The sequence below is a fragment of the Bactrocera neohumeralis genome, chromosome 6, assembly GCF_024586455.1.
Source record: "Bactrocera neohumeralis isolate Rockhampton chromosome 6, APGP_CSIRO_Bneo_wtdbg2-racon-allhic-juicebox.fasta_v2, whole genome shotgun sequence".
NCBI classification, from domain to species: Eukaryota; Metazoa; Arthropoda; class Insecta; order Diptera; family Tephritidae; genus Bactrocera; species Bactrocera neohumeralis.
In genome coordinates this window covers 57,718,150-57,742,363 of record NC_065923.1, presented here as the reverse complement: position 1 = coordinate 57,742,363, position 24,214 = coordinate 57,718,150, and the positions used below count along the sequence as shown (strand labels likewise).

At 39.0% G+C, this 24,214-nt stretch overlaps 1 protein-coding gene across 2 annotated transcripts in view; it reads right to left on the bottom strand.

The window, feature by feature from the left end:
• Positions 1-1,399: 1,399 nt before the first annotated feature.
• The window catches only part of LOC126762318 (uncharacterized protein DDB_G0271670), a 123,576-nt gene continuing 100,761 nt past the window's right edge, over positions 1,400-24,214 (bottom strand). The window contains exons 3-6 of one of the 2 annotated variants that reach the window (XM_050479011.1): positions 17,158-17,259; positions 11,686-11,928; positions 11,304-11,366; positions 1,400-10,224 (exon numbers count right to left, since the gene is read on the bottom strand). In XM_050479011.1, the coding sequence (XP_050334968.1) occupies positions 9,016-10,224; positions 11,304-11,366; positions 11,686-11,928; positions 17,158-17,163 (1,521 nt within the window). In that variant the 5' untranslated portion in view covers positions 17,164-17,259 and the 3' untranslated portion in view covers positions 1,400-9,015. The remainder of the gene's footprint in view (positions 10,225-11,303; positions 11,367-11,685; positions 11,929-17,157; positions 17,260-24,214) is intronic. The other variant, XM_050479012.1, reaches the window with a different exon arrangement.

The following is a 24,214-nucleotide window of genomic DNA, read 5'->3' as shown; positions in this document are numbered from 1 at the left end:
AACACCAAAAGCTCCGTCAAGATCGGGAAGGACCTCTCCGAGCCGTTCGTTACCAAACAAGGTTTCTGCTGCTGGAGAAAATAATTCGAGCTGCAGAACTTAATCGAGCAGGTACAATCTTTTATAAGAGAGTACAGCTGCTGGCGTATGCCGATGATATTGATATCATCGGCCTCAACACCCGCGCCGTTAGTTCTGCTTTCTCCAGACTGGACAAGGAAGCAAAGCAAATGGGTCTGGTAGTGAACGAGGGCAAGACGAAATATCTCCTGTCATCAAACAAACAGTCGTCGCACTCGCGACTTGGCTCTTACGTCACTGTTGACAGTCATAACTTTGAAGTCGTAGATAATTTCGTCTATCTTGTAACCAGCGTAAACACCACCAACAATGTCAACCTGAAATCCAACGCAGGATAACTCTTGCCAACAGGTGCTACTTCGGATTGAGTAGGCAATTGAGAAGCAAAGTCCTCTCTCGACGAACAAAAACCAAACTCTATAAGTATTCCCGTCCTGTTATATGGTGCAGATGCTTGGACGATGACAACAACTGATGAGTCGACGTTGCGAGTTTTCGAGAGGAAAGTTCTGCGAAAGAATTGTGGTCCTGTGCGCGTTGGCCACGGCGAAAATCGCATTCGATGGAAAGATGAGCTGTATGGATATATGACGACATTGTCATAGTTCAGCGAATTAAAGGATAGCGGCTACGCTGGCTAGGTCATGTTGTCCGAATGGACGAAAACACTCCAGCTCTGAAAGTATTCGACGCTGTACCCGTCGGGGGATGCAAAGGAAGAGGAAGACCTCCACTCCGTTGGAAGGACCAAGTAGAGAAGGACCTGACTTCGCTTGGAATATCCAATTCGCGCCACGTAGCGAAAAGAAGAAACGACTGGCGCACTGTTGTTAACTCGACTATAATCGCGTAAGCGGTGTCTACGTCAGTAAATAAGAAGAAGAAGAATATAATTATAGTACTTAGTATTCCGCATACATTACCTCAAATGCATTCTTCTGGATTAACGGTTTATTGCATGCTGACTCATTAGGGCACTTTGAAACATCATTTGATTCCAGTAGGGATAAACTTATGTAGTATCAAGGTTTGAATATGTTAATTGGAAACTTAGATGGACTTCGTAAGACTAGTTTTTTGGAAGTAAGTAAAAGTGATGGTTATAAGCTAATAAGCCAGCTACGACATATTCTTTGCTAACCAACATTCGCCACAGTTTTGGATGTTAGAAAAAGTGTTGCAGATTTGGACCGATCAGATGGTTTTCACATGACAAAATAAAAACAAGTTCCTTAATCACAGCGATTCTTATAAAATACCGGGTAAACGATTTCTGAATTAGAACCAAAAACCAATAATAAGAAAAACAAAAGCGTGGTTAAAAAACTTATTTTGGTTTAAATTTTCATATCAAGTGTTTATTTCTTTATTATTTTTGTTGGGTCTTGTCTTGCATATTTCATGTTTTTGGGATAAATATTAAGATATTTTATGTTGACTTGGGTAACTTATACAATTTTATGAAAATAAATACACATTATACTAAGATCAAGGGTCGTTTAAGGAAATTGTGTAAAGACTAATGTTTTCTGAACGAGAGATGAGTGTAATCTTTCTGGCTTGGTCTGTATGCAAAAAATTCTACTTTTTTAATTTATTTTAATACTTGTATATTATATCTATATATGTACCTTTTATGTAAATATGATATTTATTAGTTTATTTTATTAAGTATATATTTTTCCGTCATTTGTTAATAGTATTAAATGTTGATTGTAATCATTACTTATGTACTTAAATCCTATATAAGTTATTTTCATTATATTTAATCTTGTAGCTAATTCCATATGTACTTAAGTTACGGTTAAGTTAGCTAGTTTGAAAATTACAACTATAATTTTGTATTTCATTTTTGTATTTTCATGATTTCTTATTAATCTTATTTTACTTAACAGCACATGTTTAATTAAAATCTAGTTTTCAGGTTAGCATACATATACCTTCCTAATTTGAATATTATAAATAACGTAACACAACTTTTTCTAAAGTTGAAGCGAACAATGTTCAAAAGAAGCTGTTATTCCGATATGCTAGTTGCAACTTGAATGAAGACATCTTAAATTGCGTAATTTTTTATTCTGATAAAAGTTACCTTAATATATGAAGGATTAGAATACATATATAGAAAATGCATCGGTCATACTACTTTAACTTTCTGGAGAGAAATCCGCTCTATAAATCAGGTTAATTAATTTCAATAAAATATAAAATGAAAATTGCCTATTGCGTCCTATAACTTGTAGTAGGGGAGCCTGGAGTGCTAAATTTGCAGTTACTGGAGCGTCATGAAGACTTACTAGATTGTCAAGATAACGTAAAAAAAAAGAAAGTCTAGGTGAAGTTTTCCATTTTAGTGGGGAGAAGAGCTGGTAATTATTTTCAAAAATGTAAAAAAAACAGTCACATAAAAATACTCAAGCGCGTCAGTCATTTATGGTATATACGTGCATTGTATTTCTGATAGTCGATATATATTAATCTGACAATCAATTCAAGGTTGAGGGCCGTAATGAGAGGTTAAAAAAAAAGTTATTCGAGCGTGTCAGATTTTCAAAGCGAATGTTAATGAACCTCTAAAAAGTGTGCCATTTAAATTTCTGACAATTTCGACGTGGCCAAAATTCATTTATTGATTTTAAAACTTGCAAAAAAAAAGGTGACCTTGAGATACTCGAGCGCGTCAGATTTTTATGCAGGGGGATGAACTTGATGTCAGAGTCTTCCCAAAAGATAATCTGACAATTATATAGAGGCATATCGTTAATCTGACGATTTAAAAGTGGAAGAATTCTGTTTGGTTCTTGTTTTTGTTACAGAATGTAATGAAAACAGTGGATACATATACATATGTATATGTATAGAAAATTTAATAATTTATTATTATGAAAATAGAAAAAAATAAAATTAAAAAAAAACATGTCAATTTTCGTCATTCGAGTCATGGTCGAAGTTGATTCCACTTTTTGAACTTTCTCGCCATTTTGTATTTCTGTAACTAAAAAAAAATTGAAACTTCACAATTTTTTACTTCTTTTATGACAGTATAGTCTTCAAAAAAAGATTTACCAGCATCAGAAGTATCTCCTAAAATTTTAGGTGTTATGACGATGTCCTCGTACGCTTCAGGAAGTTGGTTTCCAACACACCAAGTCGGCTCCAACTTTCCATCCACGTTTTTCCATCCGTAATCTGTAGGCGACAACTCCGTAAGAATACGATTGTGAGCGTTTCTCCACAAACACGCAATATATTTCGTTCGCAGTATATGTTGTTGTAGCTCTGATCGGCAGGGTGGTAAGTTACAAGCATCGTAGTTACGCACATTTAATGAGAAGGGTTGAGACGTATCAGTTACTTTGTACGAGAGAGTGAGAAACAAACAAAATTGTCAAGCGACTACTAACAACAACCACGCTATGGTGATCAGTACACTTGACCTTTTTCGACGATTTTACCTGCATCGCCCCACGGAAACTGTCAGATTATATGATTTTCGTGATTCTGACAGAATTATCTTTAAAATGAAAAAAAAATCTATCGCGCTTGAGTATTTCAAGGTGACGTTTTTTTTTACAAATTTGTCACCCTGCTATTTCTCTAAGTCACCCTCAAACTGTCAGAATATTGAAATATACACTCGTCTTCATGTATTTAATTTATGTGGTAGGGGTACATACAAAAGTCCAATGTTTCTCCCCATAAAGTTTTCTGACACGCTTAAGTAACTGCAAAAATCCCCTCTTGGGCTCCCCTACTATTGAGAAACATCGACATTTTCTACCGCACAATACGATTCAAATATCACTGTGAGCAAAAAACAGTAAGACATTTTAAATTAAATTTCGCGCGAAACCCCATTCGTTGAAATATTTATTTTCTAGGTTGGTATGATTATCGGTAACATATGTGCCAAATGTAACATCAAAACAAAATTTTCCTGAAGTACATAAAGTGCATTCATCTATGTATTTTTACCATGAGTGAAATTATTCAATGAAGAAGTTCCATTAAATTTTGTGTGCGGAATCAAATTTCTCATACCCGAAACGTTCATAACATCTGTGCAACAATGTATTCCGAAGTCGAAAACACCACGTTAGCGCAGGCCAAAAATCAATCGATTATCGAAGTGTTGTACACACCGAATTCTTCCGACCGGCCAATAAGGAATACTACTACAGGGTGTTATGCGTCGTTTGTGCCACGCTTTTCATAAAAAAGAGGCCGGATATGGACCGAAATCTCTTGGTTTTTGCACAGTCGCAGCCTGCATTGATTCTTCGTTTGTTTTTCGCCAATTTTTCTACCAATATCGCGCCGCAACCAACGTTATAACCTGATTTAGCTGCGTGTGGCTTTCGGCTATTCAGCAAACTCAAACGACCGCTTCGGTGAAACCGTTTTGCGTCAATTGAAGACTTTTGGAGAATAAATTAAGAATTTTAAAATTGTGAACAGTCTTACTATTTTTTGCTCATAGTATATTTGCATGTTCTGCGGACTTAAGTACTATCGATACGCCGACTATTAGTGCGTAGAGACAATTAAATACTTAGAAATTAAGCTTCAATATTATATTAGGGAAACAAATTACACCTTCATCGACTCGGTAGGTGGTTCAAAACTTTATCAAGACGTCATCTGGTATCAGGAGGATATTGATTGTCTTGCTTAATTTATTGATGTTACTTAACCATTTTATTTATTAATATTGGAAAATTAAAAATCTAATTTACACTATCCTGTGCACTTAGAGACAATTATGGTTGATTTTAAGAAGAAATACCTATTTATTTAGAGTCAGAAATAAATCAGAACGTTCGCTGAATGGGTTCAAAACGAGATGGCGACAAATCCCGTTTTTGACAGAAAAATTTTAATGAACATTGATAAACAAAATCGTTGATATAGGAGTGCCACATGGCGTACTTTATGGGTAGAGGAAATCATAGATCCATATTTCTTCAAAAATTAAGCCATCAAATATGATAAAGCTAATGTGGAACACTAAAGAGCCATGATTAGTGACTCTTTCGTACTTGAAATTGAACTACTTGAATTGGAAAATTGTTGATGTGGACGATCTTTGGCCTTAAATGTCATACATCCATCCGAAACAGTCAACTGATTGAAGGAGTTTTACTCATTATCTTGCCTCATGAGTCTGTGGTGACCTCCAAGGTCATACAATTTAATACCGCTGGACGTATTTTTGTAGGATTGACACCTTTGCCGATGACATTCGACGCATTACTGCTGAAGATATTTGACTACTAACAAAAGCCGTAAAAGGTAACTGTAATTCTCGTAATTTAAGAAGGAATATTAAATTAAAATTAAAATTAGAACGAGATTCAAATTAGAATGATATTTGTTCGCTACGCTGTACGCAGTATATCCCTAAAATTTTTTGGAATTAGCAGCATGTTATAAATATATTTTTCGATGCAACAAAATCCACAATATATACATACATATAATTTCTCATAATAAAATTGCATGGTCTCTATTTTACTTAATTAAATGTTTTAATTGTGGCTATAAATTTGTGTAGTTCAGTTTTTAGTATGTAGGTTTGTGTTGGTAGCAAAGCCGAAATGTGTTTTTGTTTTTGCTTCTGTTTTGTGATCAAGTAAAGGCATTTATTTAGAAGAATACTTTAGAATTTCAGCCAGCGTTTTTAGAACTATCTAATTGAATTATGAATTTTATCATCATATTATTTGATTGACAATTAGCAACTTTTCGCACACAGATAGTTAAGGACTATAAAATACGACCCTGCACTTAACCACATACATTCCTAGTTGACTACTTGAATATATATTTACGTATCTCCCATCACTTAAACAGTTTCTTGTCTTCTCCACAGCTTTTGTTGTTTTACAGTGATTTCAGCATTTTCTGCTCACTAATTGATTTATTATAATGGTCACATTAGAAAGTTTTATTGGTTTGGCTTTTAATTATACATCTTCTATAATTCCTTTTCTTCAACTATAAATTTAATTGAATTGAAAACATTTTTTGACTTAAGTATTTAAGAAACTATTGTATTATTTAGAAAGAAAAATTGTGGGTAAAACTAGTACCATGTCCAACCAGAAGCAGCTTAATTGGGTAATTAAGATAATTTCAAAAATTTATCTCATAATTGTTCTCAATTAAGCATACACTAAGCAATCAACTAATTACCCAATTAGTGTTTAGTTAACAATAAATTCTTAGAAAAGAAGAAAAAGTTGTAAAGATGTAAATTATTTCAGGTATAGTGTTTTTAATTGGACCATGAATTACCACAAAAATATGAGCAAAAAATTTAATTATATGTATAAAGATTTCAAAAAAAAGTTGTTACTTAGTTTTCAGAGATAAAATTTAAAATCCATCCAAATTTAAGTCCATAGAATTGTCTAACACTAATTGAAGACCATAAAAATGGGAAAGTTAATATCTTAATTGTCATGGAATAATTGAGAAAAAATTTCCAAACAACCCAGTTTGAACATGGTATGTATAATTACGACAAAGCATATAATTCGGTGTAAATCCCACGTTATTACGGATTTATAAAAAATTATGGCTTTATCAAAACTTTTCATTAATTACAGAGAATTCGTCTAGAAATTTCATTCTTAAAATTTTTACTTGAGAACTCACACCCTACTGATATTTATTTAGTTCATCCATTTATTTTATAAATTTTGTTTGGTAGAAAATTTATGGTATAAATACAAGTATTGTATCTTTATAATTACCTCTGAATAAATTCGAAGCTTGAGTAAAGATTGTTGGATAAATAGGCACTTTTAGAGTTGAAATATTAGTTGGAAAGAGCAAATAATATTTAAATGAGAAAGCACTCGCTAACAAAAATTAAGATTAAATTAAATATAAATTAAAAGAAAATTATAGCGGTATGGTATATTGTTGTCCTCAGCGTTGCTGCAGTAGATTTATGCACCTCTTGTCAAATGCAATACATATCTGGCTGTGCGATCTTTCTGACCCAGAGTAGAGTGTAGGCAGTTCCTCGAATTACCAGAACTAAAAGTTCTTCTCCACTAATCTAACCTACTCTCAACTCCAAACTCTCCCACAGAACCCTCTGATTAAGTATTACTTTGTGAGAGTGATAAGACATTTAATCCTTTCCTCTATGGCACAGACTGACGGACGCCTACTCTGCTTTGTATGCCTCAGTTTTGTTATGATTGAGGGTGCCGCTTCGCTGACTGCTCTCCAGTTCTCAGTGGACTGACACATGAGTGTCCTTTTCCGTACCAAAAATAACACCGAGTGTAGTTTTAAGTTTTTTTCTTGTACTTAAAAAGCGCGGGCAATAAAAGAATACATGCTCAGAGCACTGTGAACACGGCGTACAATTCGGAGTGATGTCGTGCTCGATGCCATGTCATCTGTCGATCCATGAATGAATGTGCGGTATCAGTTCGTAGGTCCACCGTCCTTTGAGTGAGGTTTGCCACTGCTTTTCGATCCTATACACAGCATACTCGAGTATACTCGCTCGCATTCGTCACCCTGGATGTCAGTGGGCATCATATTATTATTACTTCAGCTGCATCACTTGATATTGTTGGGAAAGCAATGATAACTCTTAGTGCCGACAGCGTATGCACTGTACTTATTTGTCTGACATATGCTTTGATGCCTAGCGCCTGGATCCATATTGGAGCCGCATTCTTCTCCACTGTCCAGCTTTTATTGTATAGCGGTTGAAACTTCAAACTGTTTGGAAATGTTATTGCCGCCTCAACAATCTTGTGATAAGCAAATGAAGCTTTCTCGATCTTTGATCCATCTTTGGATCCATTTTTTTGAGTTTCTGGCACCACCAAGAGAGATTTTTTGTGGGAAATATGGCGATCAGCAACCTGGTACAAAAACAAGCTTTCAGTGTTTTACGAAATACCTATGTATATGGTATGGATTTTTCGTTACAGTAATATTTTAATGAATATACTAAAACGGGTAATCCTTTCATTTTTCTCATTTGGCAGATCCTTTTTTGTTAAAAGTAAAAATTGTTTTTTAAGGTTATGGCTCTTGAGTCCATGCGAGAGACATTACGTACTAAACCTGAGGAACACTTAATTGCCAGATACTTGCTTCAAAAATAACTGAAAGAATTTTAGTGCTAGACCCCTGAAATTGTTCGCATTCAGGTATCATAATCTTATCTTTTAGAATATTTAATTAATTTTTCAGCACCTTCCTTAACTTTTCTTTGTATTACTAATTTCGTACTGGCTAAAAGGTTTGATTCCACCATTGGAACGCATTCAAAATTATTTTCGACTATACATAACCCATGATCTAAAACTTGTGAAAAGAAAAAGAGATAATCAATATTTGTGAACTATAATTAAGCAGCGCAATTAAGAAATCTAATATAGAATTTGACTATTAAATAGTTATTTAGGCAAATGCATAAGTTTTTATGCATATATAGAAACATAAGCATATATAGTAGGTATTGAAAATGTATGAGTATTAAAAAGTAGCAAATACTATTTTAAAAAGGCATTTTGTGTAAGTTTTTGAATTACAAAACTTTTTTAATTGAAACACTTTTTACAGTCAGCTCCATTTGTTACACAAAATGGCGTGATTCCAGCATTACAAAGTATTGCAGCCATTTTGTGCAGGTTTTAGACTTTATTACATACTTTTTATCACAACTTTTATTAATAAGTATGCATGTTTGTATAAGACGCATAAAATAGTACCCTCGACTTTCGCCTCTCCGTTACAGTTGTGCACTTAATCTCGATCTTTCAGACCCAATACTCTCCTGAACCCCGACAGTGTTTTGCTGGCACTAACATTTCCCGTTGCGAACGTGTATACATTTGCATTCACGTTCGCTTGCTGATATGTAACGGGAAAATCTGTCGGGGCCAGGAGTAAACCTCACGTCCGCACAAATTTATACACAATCAGAAACACCATAAACGAAATACCCACCAATATGACGGCGGTAACGACTTTCGCACACGTATTAAGACCCGACTCATTGGGGTTTAGCGGTCGCGAACTGGTACGCGTATGCGAACGCCGACGCTTTGTGGCGAGACCGCGTGCCAGTGCCGGAAACGCCAACGATTGTGTAAATGTCAGTTTGTGTATAGATTCGCTTAGTGAGTACGGGCCGACCGAACCGCGTGCCGCAGCACGCAACAGCACATATTCCAAATCCAATGCATCGAACAGTGAGTAACGTGCCGTCATCGTTGAGGAACGACGTCGTTCGTAGCGCGAATCACGTTCTCGATCCGATTGCGGCTGCAGCCATGGGTCGGAGACGCGCTGCTGTGGACCCGCACCAGCGCCGGCAGCTAGACATGCTGCCACAGCCGCAGCGGAGGATGAGGAGGAGCCGGCTGCACCGATCACTCCCATGCCACCGCCTAAGCTAACCGCTGCGACGGAAGTCAGCGACGACGTCGTCGACGAAGACGCAGAGCACAAGCGCAAATTCGTTGCCAAACCATTATCATGGAATTCGGTTGCATCTTCGATGGATGTTTGATCCGGTGACGTTTGTGCGCGTTCTAAGGCGGCAGCATGCTTCATGCGCAACGCAAACAAGCGAGCATGATCGGGATGTAGTAGCGCACTGGATTTGCGTCGATAATTTGCTGCGCCGACACTGATGCTAGCGCGTGCACCACCAAGCGAGAGATTCGGTGAACCCTGTGTGGGCGTTGTAGCGGGTGAGACATTGCAGGAGTTGCTGCCCATACCCTGGCCACCACCGAGTAGTGATGCACCGGGTGGTGGTGGCAGTGCGTTTGGTGAAGGCGACGCCTGCACCGAATCAATGCCTGAGTCGCCCGCATGCAAAGTATCACAGTAAAGCGAGCTGCGACGCCGTTCGCCTAAGCAGGAGTTGCTAAGCGTTAAATGATTGCCATTATTTAAGTTATTGCTATTGCTGTGATTGTTGTTGCTGATGCCGGAGGTGCCGCTGGTGGTGGTGGTAGTGGTGGTCGAACTGCTAGCAGCAGCACTATCGCCAGTCGTACTGCTGCTGCCAGCGCCGCTACTGCTACTCGTACTTGTCTCGGCAATGACAGGGAAGATGAAGGATTGTCCATCCGCCTCGCCACGTGGCGAATCCTAATGGAAAGAATCAGAACGATTCAAGTGATTAGTTAATGCTTCATTACAGAGTTACTTTACAATTAAACAAGTTTTGAAGGGAGCTAAGGTGGGTGGGTGTGTGCAGTAAAAAAATGGCCCGAAGTGAAAATTATGTGGCCCAAAGTGGTGATGAGTCAAAAAAAGTTTTAGCTCTAAAAGTATAAAAACTTTTAAAAATTAGTGAAAAGTGAGAAAGTTATATTGTTGTTTGTGTAGTAAAGTATTTTCTTTTATATACAGATCTAAGTGCTTTGTTGTTAGTTAGGAGAGTTTAAATTCAATAAAGCTTACCAAATTAGTGGAAAATTATAGAAGTACTATATATTGCAAGTAACCAAATTTGTTTTAATTAATGTGCAAAAATGTATTTCTTATTAAAAACGTACTCCCGTACAGTCCATTAAAAAAGTGAAACGAAGAAACTGTACGAAATCTTCACACATACTCGGCTCCGTTAGGAATCACCCCACTGTTGCCTCTCTGAAAACGTTGCCAAATGGTCGATATCTCACCAAAATTTCGCAGCCATTTCTGTAAGTCTTAAAATCTAAATGCTGAAAGATCATAAGGGATAGTATCATGTTCAGGGTGGCAGAGCTTTTATAACAAAATAGTTATTATCCGGAATATTTTCGTAGAATATTTCGTTTCACTTTTTTACATTGACTGTATGTATCGACTCTAATGAGGTACATATGTACATCACACTTAAAGTAGTTTTTCTTGTGTGGGGTCTTGCGAAAAATTAGGTTAATTTCGATCTATATTTTTTAGTAGGGAAGTACTTTTTCAATCTACAATATGGATTTTTTTAAATATTAATTATCAAATTACAAAATCTGTTAAGTTATTAGTAAAAAAATGTACAAAACTATTTTATATATTTCCAAAAAATAGTAAATGAGCAAAGCAAGGGCTAAGTTCCCATTTTGCGTTGGTAGGGGGAAAAAGGTATCAAAATTATTTAAAAAAACATGCAATTTACAAATATTAGATTTGAAGTATGGAAATTTGTCAGATTGAGATAAGAAATTAGTTTAAATGCTCACGCCTACCCGTTGGCCCTCAGGGCCGCTGTTTCGTCGCAACTGCACGAAGCCCTCCTGTCGTAAATGTGGCTACACGAGTACATTATTCGTTTATATTTTTAACCACAACACACCACAAAACCAACGTCAAACCAAGAAAACAACAGAAAGTAGGTATTTTTATAATAAATGTAAGCCAAAATAATCAACACAACAATTACAATAACAATGGCACAACAGAAGTACGCTATGTAGCCTATAAGTTGTGACTGGAGACAAAGTGGTGTTGTGTTATGAACCTAGCACTAAACTAAGATAGAGTTTGTCCAGAACTCATTTAATGATTTTTTCTGTTAAGAAACTCACGTGAAACTACAACCGCAGACACCTGGAAGCTTTTAATACATACCTGACTGGGCCACACTTGCAGCAGTGGCAGCGAACATGTCGGCTTGTTGTAGGCCGTGCCATTTTCGGGTCCTCGCGGTGCACTCTGTGCTAAGCTCGTGTAGTGCAAATGGTTGAAACGTTGTGTGTCACTTGCGGGCTTGGTACGTGTGGGGCTCTCATAGCCGGTTGAATCTTCGGATGATGTTGTTTTTGGTGAACGCCAAAATCTCTTCAGACGCAGTTCGCGTCTCTTTTCTTGTTTCTGAAAGAAATGGTTTTAATTATTTTTTAGAAATTAACCTGCTCATATTTACCTAAAAGATAAACTGTGAAAAAAATATACATTTTATTTCTTTATTTATAGTGAAAAATCTCAAACCAATAAAATATTCGCATACAACAAGGAAACTGTATGTTCGCCATCGATACCCCATTCCTCTAGAACATAGTTAGTATGTTGAATTCGAGCACGAATGTATGTGAATACCACCTCAGTGCTACCAAGACTTCTTTTACAGATCTCAGCCCAGATGATGACAAAACATTTCTTTATTCTACAACTTAAGTTTTAAAATGGCAAACAAACATAACTGAAATTAACTTTTTATTAATTTAAGGGGCAAATGCATGCGCGACGACTGGAATTTAAGTGTGCTCTGCCGAATTCATAAAAAGGGAGACCCCACATCCTGTGCCAACTACCGTGGAATAAGACTCCTCAACAACGCATATAAGGTTCTATCGAGCGTATTGCGTGAAAGATAAAAGCAAACCGTCAACAAACTGATTGGACCTTATCATTGTGGCTTTAGGCCTGGAAAATCAACAAAAAAAGACACGTGAAAGAAGATCGACTCACATCACCTCTTCGTCGATATCAAAGCTGTTTTTGTCAGCGCGAAAAGGGGCTAGCTTTATGCCGCGATGTCTGAATTAGCCATCCCCGCAAAACTAATACGGCTGTGTAAGCCGACGTTGAGCAATACCAAAAGCTCCATCAGGATCGAGAAGGACCTCTCTGAGCCGTTCGATACCAAACGAGGTTTCAGACAAGGCAACTCCCTATCGTGCGACTGCTTCAATCTACTCCTGGAGAAAATAATTCGAGCTGCACAGCTGTATCGGGAAGGCTGCTGGCGTACGCCGATGGTAGTGATATCATTGGAATCAACATTCGCGCCGTTAGTTCTGCTTTTTCCTGACTGGATAAGTAAAGTGAAGCAAATGAGTCGTCGCATTGGGCTACGTCACTGTCGAAAGTCGCAACTTTGAAGTCGAAATAATTTAGTTTATCTTGGAGCTAGTAATAACAGCAACAACAATGTCAGCCTCGAAATCCAACGCAGAACAACTCTTGCCAAAAGGTAGACTGAGTAGGCAATTGAGAAGTAAAGTCCTCTCTCGGCGAACAAAAACCAAACTCTATATATGGTGGACAGGCATGGACGATGACAACATCTGATGAGTCGACGTTACTAGTTTTTGAGAGAAAGGTTCTGCGAAAGATTTATGGTACTTTGCGTGTTGGCCACGGCGAATATAGCATTCGATAGAACGATGAGCTGAATGAGTTATATGACGACGTTGACATAGTTCAGCGAATTAAAAGACAGCGGTTATGGTGACTATGTCATGTCATCCGAATGGATCGGCTCTGGGAGTTTTCGACGCAGTACCCGCCGGGGTAAGCAGAGGAAGAGGAAGACCTCCACTCCGTTGGAAAGACCGGGTGTAGAAGGACTTGGCTACGTTTGGAATTTTAATTTTTCAAGTATGGCTGGCGTGCTGTTGTAAACTCTGTTATAACCGCGTAAACAGTATCAGCACTAATAAAGAAAGTACATAACTTTAAGTAGTTTCATAATCACATTACTAAGCTATTAAATCATTATTAACAGAAGCATATTTAGGTTGCTCCCTTAAAAATAAGACTTGAAAAATTTTAATCCTTAACAGCGTATTTTAAGAAAATAAAATATTTATTCAATTCATGTCATTTTTTCCAATAAAATTGAATTGAATTGAAATTACCTGCCCTAAAAAGATATTACCATAATTTTGCTCGTCTGGTCCATTGTATAAAACTAAACAATGGTCTGGTTGGAAGATAGCATTACATGCATATTTTAAGCTATTTCGTAATTGACAATTAAAGTACGTACATATGAAATCATAGTTTAGCCCATTTATCTTATTTAAGTAGCCTGAAACTAAGTAGGATGGAGTCATGTGTAGAAGTTCACGCAACTGAGTGAAAGTTCTCTGATCGTCATTGACTTCTCTAAACATCCCGTCCGCAGGATTGTGCGCTGGGTTTGGGATCCTCTACGTAAAAAAACGCTCCAATGAAAAATAACAACAAGTCTCTGATGGGGTTTTGATGATGACCATGGCAAACGATTTAAGGATTACGATTTGAGGGCATGCACCTGGAAGGTCCGGTCCCTTAATTGGGAAGGTGTCGCTGCCCAGCTGGTTGATGTCCTCGAAAAAACAAAGGCTGACATCACCGCCGTTCACGAAATGCGATGGACGGGACAAGGACTGATGCGAGTAGGTCATTGTGGCAATTACTACAATAGCCATATAAAGGACCGCAAATTTGGTATGGGATTCGTGGTGGGAGAGAAATTCCGTCGCCAAGTACTGAGATGCCCCCCGGTGGATGAACGTCTAGCCACAATCCGTATTAAAGAGAAGTTCTTCAACATATCGCTGATTTGCGCCCACGCCCCTACGGAAGAGAAGGACGATGTGACCAAGGATGCCTTCTATGAGCGCTTGAAGTGCACCTATGAGAGCTGCCCCCGTCACGATATCAAAATCGTTCTTGGCGACTTTAACGCCAGGATGGGCAAAGAAGGTATCTTTGGTACTACGGTCAGTAAATTCAGCCTCCACGATGAAACATCCGCAAATGGGTTGAGGCTGATCGACTTCGCCGGGGCCTGAAATATGGTTATCTGTAGTACTAGATTCCAGCATCAATTCATCAAGACACCTGGTTGTCTTCGGATCGAAAAACCACCCACCAGATTAATCATGTTGTGATAGACGGAAGACACGTCTCCAGTGTTTTAGATGTGTGTAGGCTCCGAGGTCTTAACATCGACTCGTACCACAACCTTTTTGCAGCCAAAATTCGCACCCGCTACTGTGCAGAAAAAACGCATGCCAACAAGCGCAAGGACGGTTCGACGTCGAGAAGCTGCAATCACAACATATAGCTGAACGATTTTCTACTCGACTTGCACTCCTGCTCTCTGAGAGCACTCGTCAACAACTCGGTATAAGGGAACTGTGGGATGGCATTTCAAGCTCCTTACGTACAGCTGCAACCGAAACCACTGGTTTTCGGAAAGTGCAAAAGAACAACTGGTACGACGAGGAGTGCCGTGTCGCAGCGGAAAGAAACCAGGCTGCCTGCATCGCAACGTTACAATCGACCACAACACGTGCGGGATGGGATAAATACCGAGTGTTAAAGAGGGAAGCTATACGTATTTCCAGACAGAAAAAGAGAGAGGCCGAAATGCGTGAGTATGAAGAGCTTGACAAGCTGGTCGACAGGGGTAATGCTCGAAAATTCTACGAAAAAATGCGGCGACTAACAGAATGTTTCAAGACCGGAGCATATTCTTGCCGTACCCCCCAAGGTGATCTAGTGACCGATGCCCAGAGCATACTAAAGTTATGGACGGAACACTTCTCCAGCCTGCTGAATGGCAGTGAAAGTACAACGCCAGGAGAAGACGAACCCGATTCCCCAATCGATGACGATGGAGCAGATGTTCCATTGCCCGACCATGAAGAAGTTCGAATAGCAATTGCCCGCCTGAAGAACAACAAAGCGGCAGGGACCGACGGATTGCCGGCCGAGCTATTCAAACACGGCGGCAAAGAACTGATAAGGAGCATGCATCAGCTTATTTGTGGAATACGGTCGGACGAAAGCATGCCCAACGATTGGAATTTAAGTGTGCTCTACCCAATCTACAAAAAGGGAGACCCCACAATCTGCGTCAACTACCGTCGGATAAGTCTCCTAAACATTGCGGTCCACGGTCAACAAACTGATTGGATCTTATCAGTGTGGCTTTAGACCTGGAAAATCAACAACCGACCAGATATTCACCATGCGCAAAATCTTGGAAAAGACTCGTGAAAGGAGAATCGACACACACCACCTCTTCGTCGATTTCAAAGCTGGTTTCGACAGTACGAAAAGGAGCTGCCTTTATGCCATGATGTCTGAATTTGGTATCCTCGCAAACTAGTACGGCTGTGTATACTGACGTTGAGCAACGCCAAAAGCTCCTTAAGGATCGGGAAGGACCTCTCCGGGCCGTTCGATACCAAACGAGGTTTCGGACAAGACGACTCTCTTTCGTGTGACTTCTTCAACCTACTTCTGAAGAAGATAATTCGAGCTGCAGAACTAAACCCAGAAGGTACAATCTTCTATAAGAGTGTACAGCTGCTGGCGTATTCTGGCGATATTGATAGGAATGGTCTTAACAACCGCGCCGTTAGTTCTGCTTTCCGCAGACTGGATAAAGACGCAAAGCAAATTGGTCTGGCAGTGAACGAGGTGAAATATCTCCTGTCATCAAACAAACAGACGTTGCACTCGTGACATGGTTCTGACGTCACTATTGACAGTCATAACTTTGAGTGCTAAATCGGTTGAACTTTTCTTTGTTTGTATGTTAAATTGAATATACCCATATACTTATATAGCAAATAAGTTTAGACATACTCCCATATTTGTTGCCTTTTAACTTTGTATTAAATTGCTTTGTTTTCCTCTAGAATTTCACTACTAACCTTTATTCTTTTGTATGTATACATACATACACATATGAAAGTATATCTATGCAACATTCTGGGTATAACAATTTGTGCACTTCCATTGTGGAGAGCAATTTTCACTATTGCATTGTTTCTGGAAATCATTTAGTTTCACGTTTTTTTTACTTTTTCTGTTCACTCTTTTTTGTGTTTAACTTCTCATGGCGAGCGGCAATCGTGAATTCAATTTCGCGTGCTATTTTATTGGTATTTAATTTGGAAGTGTTGCACCATCAATTCAATCACTCGGGTACCACATTTCTCAAATCATGGCATACCTGTTATGATTTAAGTTAAGTTATTAAAGAGGGGAGTGAAGGATCCCCTGACAACGCAACAGTTGGTAAAATTGATTATAGATGAGGATGAGTTCTATAAAAAGTAAGACACAAATGTAATATGAACAAATGTAAATGTAAACAAATGTAAGTCCTATCGGACAACTATAGCGTGTAGCTGCCAATTAAACTGACCAATCAAAGTCAAGATAAAGATCTTTTTTACCATGACCCTGTTCGCTGAAGCTAAACTTTTTCTTATTTTTTTCTAGACCTTATTTGTTTCGTTAATTATATTGAAAGCCGTGTTCACATTTGCAAGCTCCTGCTTACTATTCATCACTACTTTTCATCTCACTTACCTGCATATTTAGATATTAAATCCTTTTTATTTAGGTTTTTCATCCCCAGTCTCTTGTTGTGGCAAGAATATCAGTCAAAAAGTTGCACAATGAACATCTAATCTGCAAAGATAAATACAATCAATTAAAAGTAGTTGATAGATGCTGTGGGTCCGCCTACAAGCAGACAAAGCACTATGCAGCCGTTGATAAACTTGGTTATAAAGTCAGCCACAAAAAACTTTGCCTATTTTCTATTTCTTCTTCCTTCTGCATGCATCTTTAGCTGTGAACTCAAAGTCCCCATTTAATTGAAACATATCCCTTCAAGCGGTCTCCTCTCATCACTAAGTACTTTTGTGTGTTTTGAAGTAACTTGGCAACATGGCAGCATGAGCTCATCAATCTCACTAATGATCTCAGCCGCTTATTTGCCTCGCATCTGCCTCACTTCCGGGGAGTTGCGATTGGCTCCGGGATTGCGTATTATGCAAGGAAACAAATGCTTTTTCACCACTTTGCCCTGTAATCGAATTGAACACTTTGATTTATCACCGCTGCGGTGAGCCATCGAAGCAGTGCAGCGATAAATATTTAAAATATTAACAGCTCCCAAGGAACCGTTGTATACGAAATTGTGACAAGTTATTTGGTTATAAAGAATGGTGATAAAATCCATTGCTGGCGTTGCCAATGTACCCTCTTGAGCGACATATCTTTTTTGAATAATTTAATAGTACGTTTAAATTTGGTATCGGTTTAGTGCCGTTATATTTTTATGTTAAACAGAAGGATTTAGGATGGAGAAAGCATAAATGTTAATTAACAGAGGACGACCATATTATGGAAGGACACTCTTCAAATGCTTTAAAATTGTGACATGTACTAGTATACTATATATGTATAAGAAATATATCAACAGAGCTTACGGCAGATTAACTCTGTTACTTGTTTGGTGTGTATTTAACAGAAAAATTATGAAGTCGTGAGCAAAAAGGACGAAGGCACAATTATTATATTTTAACAGTTATTTTCGGTTACAACGCGGTGTGATGCAAGCGAGAGAATATTGCTGTCGAGAAGAAAAGAGATAGTGTTTTCTAGAATTCGTTATATTCGGGCTCTGTAACACATCTGCAAATTTTCAATATATTTATCACCTACAGTGAAAATCCTAAGAGTTTCCACCAGAACCAGAACCGCCAATTATAGTATACAAAAATAGTAGTTGGATTTTATAAAAATATCGTTGCCATTCCTTTGTAGCATTCATAAATGTATGAACTTGTAGGCTCCTCATTTAAGGTAATAACAGGTGATACTTCGACCAATCAATCAATCAGTTTAGATTTGACACGGTTGCTTAGATGGAGCACATGTAGTATGTAGATGCACTTCCTAATAAATCATTTATATGATAATTGTTATATTCTCTTTGTAGCAAAAGAGCTAGTAGCCAAGCCTCACACGAGAAAAGTGATTTTCACTAGAATTACTATATACGAGTACATGACTTTCGCTTATTTTTGGTTCTACTCAAGAAACAATGTAAAGATAAAGTAAATGGCTTAAAAACGAGGATATAATTCAAATGGTATATGTGATATGGGACCGAAATGTATTAGGGAAGAGATATTTCTTTTCACGTAGATCTGTAAACTCTACTTCATATGTAATACAAAACTTAACTTGGAGCAAGTATGCAGTTTTGTTGATCTGGGAGTAACTACAGACCCCAAACTCAATATTAATCTTCATGCATCTCCCATGGTTTTTAAAGCTAAAGGCGCTGCTAGTTTTGTTAAACGTTGGTCTAAAGAATTTAGAGATAATCTCCCTACACTCGGTAGTCGTAGGGAAATGCTTGGTATAATATTTCTTGTAAAATACCGGGCAGTTTAGATCATTACTTTTAAAATTTTCTCGAACAAATTTTGAGTTGAACGAACCATTCCTCCGTATATGTCGCGATTTCAGTTCTCATTCCAGCACATTTGATTTAACAGGCTCACTCTTTATCATTAAAAAAAATTATTTTATCTACTCTTAACAAGTAACATAGTAGATAAACTTTCGTAATCTAATTCTTAATTTTGGCTGTTGAAATTTTTGTTTCTGTTAAAACAACGCTTAACAAACGCTTAAAACTCTCTGCCTTTTAAGATTCGGCTAATTCCGCTCGTTTGCGGATTGCGCCCCTCGCGTCGGTGGGGCAGCAGGATGGTAATCGTTGGGTATTATTATTATTGTAATTATGATTAGTAAAGAAAAGAGGAGGTGAAAAGCAATCTAGAAAACTGCCATGCAACACTAAAATACAAGCGTCATACTTTCGTACAACCTTAATGCTTAACTAAAATGTTATTGTGCAAGTTTCATATGGCAATAATTTGCAGAACGCATGGACACATCTAGTAAGTACATTGAGAAAAATTGTAGATTGTTTTTACTCTTTTAGAGTTATCACTTTGTGTTTTTCATTTATTTCCAACGATTTCCAAGTGCAATAAATGTCAGCTGCAGATTTTAAACAAAATTAATTAGCCAGATGCGGGAAGCACCTAAAAACTTTGGTGTCACTAATTGAGGGTAATGCATTTGTGCAAAGCACAAAGTTAAAATTGCACTGAGGCAGTCAAATAATTGTGAGAGAGAAGCGTATGCAATTTTTAATAATAAAAAAAAACATAAATCAAACTATTATTTTTTGTTAGCTATGAATTTGTTCATTGATTTCAAATGTGTCCATAATGAAATACCTATACTTAATGGAAAAGGTTGAATATTCCATGCGCCTGCCTACGAATGACAAGATTGTAAAGGTTTTTGAATTTGCAAATTTCCTTTGCACTGAAGTCAACCATGACACGACAAAGCACTAAAAAGTATGTCAGTCGATAATAGAAGTGTTAAAATCTATAAAATTTTGCAGTTGCCAGATGACTTAAATATAGAATGTGATATATTTTATTCAAGCCATTCTTATGTTTTATAGATTTAGATTTAATACCATTGAAAAAGTGAATTGCTTATGTTGAACACATCATTGTTAATTAATTCAAAGTTAAACCCCATAGTAGGGTTAAGTTGTTTTAATTACAATTCAAATGAGCCCAAAATAACAGAATATAACTCAAAAGTTCATGGTATTTCATTTATATGGATTTATATAACGACTATTGTAGTTTTCAAAGGGGTCTTCAAAGGGGTATGAGGTCTCTAATAGGTTTAAGCATAGAATTGATGAAATGGGATTTCGACCTCTCAACTACGCCTACTTCCTATAAAACACTTTTTAAATGCAATCGAATTCCTTGATTTTCCAGTATCTAAATCGAACCAATGAATCTGTCGGGATAATAAAACTATGCCCGAATAATAAGGTCGTTCAAAGTAGGTCACCTAATGAATAAAAATTATCCAAATGGGACTGCAGCTGTTTAAGCTCGCAGATAACTAATATGTGGGCCTCAGTTCCTATTGCGAACATTTTATAGAAAGTCTGTAAACCTGTAAGATATTTTATTGAAATTCGGAAGAAATATTCTCCTGATTCAGTTTTCCTTTAAGTCAAACGGCTTCACTTAGCCCTCATAAACTTAATCAAAGTATTACCTCAATATGTGAGTTATCGCAGTTAAAACGAAAGACTGAGTTATGCTAATAACAGTGGATCTTTGTGCCTAAAATGGATAAAATCGATTCGATTTACTTTAATCGTTATACATTGGTGATTAGTCAGGTTTTGAAATTATCAACAATAAATTAAATACACTGATATGTTTAGAATATTTACCAATTCATGGTAATCGCAATAAAAGTGTAGGAGATAGAACCTTTGGGAAAGCAGACCGTCAAGCTAGACCGGTCGGCTGCTTCAACCTTTGATCGTGTTTTTCTCAAAACAATGTATCATTGGTTACGACCTCTTCTTCTTCTTCTTAATTGGCGTAGACACCGCTACGCGATTATATCCGAGTTAACAACAGCGCGCCAGTCGTTTCTTTTTTTTCGCTACGTGGCGCCAATTGGATATTCCAAGCGAAGCCAGGTCCTTCTCCACTTGGACCTTCCAACGGAGTGGAGGTCTTCCTCTTCCTCTGCTTCCCCCGGCGGGTACTGCGTCGAATACTTTCAGAGCTGGAGTGTTTTCGTCCATCCGGACAACATGACCTAGCCAGCGTAGCCGCTGTCTTTTAATTCGCTGAACTATGTCAATGTCGTCGTATATCTCGTACAGCTCATCGTTCCATCGAATGCGATATTCGGCGTGGCCAACACGTAAAGGACCATAAATCTTTCGCAGAACTTTTCTCTTGAAAACTCGTAACGTCGAGTCATCGGTTGCTGTCATCGTCCAAGCCTCTGCACCATATAGCAGGACGAGAATTATGAGCGACTTATAGAGTTTGGCTTTTGTTCGTCGAGAGAGGACTTTACTTTTCAATTGCCTACTCAGTCCGAAGTAGCACCTGTTGGCAAGAGCAATCCTGCGTTGGATTTCCAGGCTGACATTGTTGGTGGTGTTAATACTGGTTCCTAAATAGACGAAATTATCTACAACTTCAAAGTTATGACTGTCAACAGTGACGTGAGTGCCAAGTCGCGAGTGCGACGACTGTTTGTCTGATGACAGGAGATATTTCGTCTTTCGTCAGAACTAACGGCGCGGGTGTTGAGGCCGATGATATCAATATCATCGGCACACGCCAGCAGCTGTACACTCTTATAGAAGATGGTACCTTCTCAATTTAGTTCTGCAGCTCGAACTATTTTCTCTAGAAGCAGACTGAAAAAGTCGCACGATAGGTAGTCGCCCTGACTGAAACCTCGTTTGGTATCGAACGGCTCGGAGAGGTCCTTTCCGATCCTGACGGAGCTTTTCGTGTTGCTCAACGTCAGTTTACACAGCCGTACTAGTTTTGCGAGGATACCAAATTCAGACATCGCGGCATAAAGGTAGCTCCTTTTCGTGCTGTCGAAAGCAGCTTTGAAATCGACGAAGAGATGGTGTGTGTCGATTCTTCTTTCACGGGTCTTTTCCAAGATTTGGCGCATGGTGAATATCTGGTGGGTGGTTGATTTTCCAGGTCTAAAGCCACACTGATAAGGTCCAATCAGTTTGTTGACGGTGGGCTTTAATCTTTCACACAATACGATCGATAGAACCTTATATGTGATGTTGAGGAGGCTAATCCCACGGTAGTTGGCGCAGATTGTGGGGTCTCCTTTTTTATGGATTGGGCTTAGCACACTTAAATTCCAATCGTTGAGCATGTTTTAGTCCGACCATATTTTACAAAGAAGCTGATGCATGCTCCTTACCAGTTCCTCGCCGCCGTGTTTGAATAGCTCGGCCGGCAATCCGTCGGCTCCTGCCGCTTTGTTGTGCTTCAGGCGGGCAATTGCTATTCGAACTTCTTCATGGTCGGGCAATGGAACGTCTGCTCCATCGTCATCGATTGGGGAATCGGGTTCCCCTTCTCCTGGCGTTGTACTTTCACTGCCATGCAGCAGGCTGGAGAAGTGTTCCCTCCATAATATAAGTATGCTCTGGGCATCGGTGACTGGATCACCATTGGGGGTTCTACAAGAGTATGCTCTGGTCTTGAAACCTTCTGTAAGCCGCCGTATTTGTTCGTAGAATTTTCGAGCATAACCCCTGTCGGCCAGCTTATCAAGCTCTTCATACTCATGCATTTCGGCCTCTTTCTTTTTCTGTCTGCAAATGCGTCTCGCTTCCCTCTTCAACTCTCGGTATCTACCCTATCCCGCACGTGTTGTGGTCGATCGTAACGTTGCGAGGTAGGCAGTCTGTTTTCTTTCCGCTGCAACACGGCACTTCTCGTCGTACCAGCTGTTCTTTTGCACTTTCCGAAAACCAATGGTATCGGTTGCAGCTGTACGTAAGGAGTTTGAAATGCCGTCCCACAGTTCCCTTATACCGAGTTGTTGATGAGTGCTCTCAGAGAGCAGGAGAGCAAGCCGAGTACTAAATCGTTCGGCTGTCTGTTGTGATTGCAGCTTTTCGACTTCGAATCTTCCTTGTGTTTGTTGACGTGCGTTTTTTGCTGCACAGAGGCGGGTGCGAATCTTGGCTGCAACAAGATAGTGGTCCGAGTCGATGTTAGGACCTCGGAGCGTACGCACGTCTAGAATACTGGAGACGTGTCTTCCGTCTATCACAACATGATCGATCTGGTTGGTGGCTTTTCGATCCGGAGACAGCCAGGTAGCTTGATGAATCTCCTTATGCTGGAATCTAGTACTACAGATAACCATATTTCGGGCCCCGGCGAAGTCAATCAGCCTCAACCCATTAGGCGATGTTTCGTCGTGGAGGCTGAATTTACCGACCGTTGTGCCAAAGACACCTTCTTTGCCCACCTGGCGGTAAAGTCGCCAAGCACGATTTTGACATCGTGGCGGCGGCGGCTCTCATAAGCTCGTTCCAAGCTCTCATAGAAGGCATCTTTGGTCACATCGTCCTTCTCTTCGTACGGGGCGTGGGCGCAAATCAGCAATATGTTGAAGAACCTCGCTTTGATGCTGATTGTGGCTAGACGTTCATTCACCGGAGTGAATGATGGTACTCGGCGACGGAGTCTCTCTCCCACCACGAATCCAACACCAAACTTGCGCTCCTTTATATGGCCACTGTAGTAAATGTCACAAGGACTTACTCGTCTCTGTCCTTGTCCCGTGCATCGCATTTCTTGGACGGCGGTGATGTCAGCCTTTATTTTCGCGAGGACATCAACCAGCTGGGCAGCGGCACCTTCCCAATTAAGGGACCGGACATTTCAGGTGCATGCCCTTATATCATAGTCCTTATTTCGTTTGCCATGGTCGTCATCAAAAGGGGGTCTCTCATCCGAGGCAGTTGATAATCTTTCATTGGGAGGGCTTTTTACGTGGCGGGTCCCAAACCCAGCGCACAACCCTATGTAGGGGATGTTTCGCCTTCTCACTTTAGCTCGCCTTCGAACGGATGTTCTTAGGCTACCCAGAGGATATTTGGTCAAAGACCGGAAGTTGTGAGCTGCTTGAGCCATGTGTAAAAGAATCGTTTCTGGCC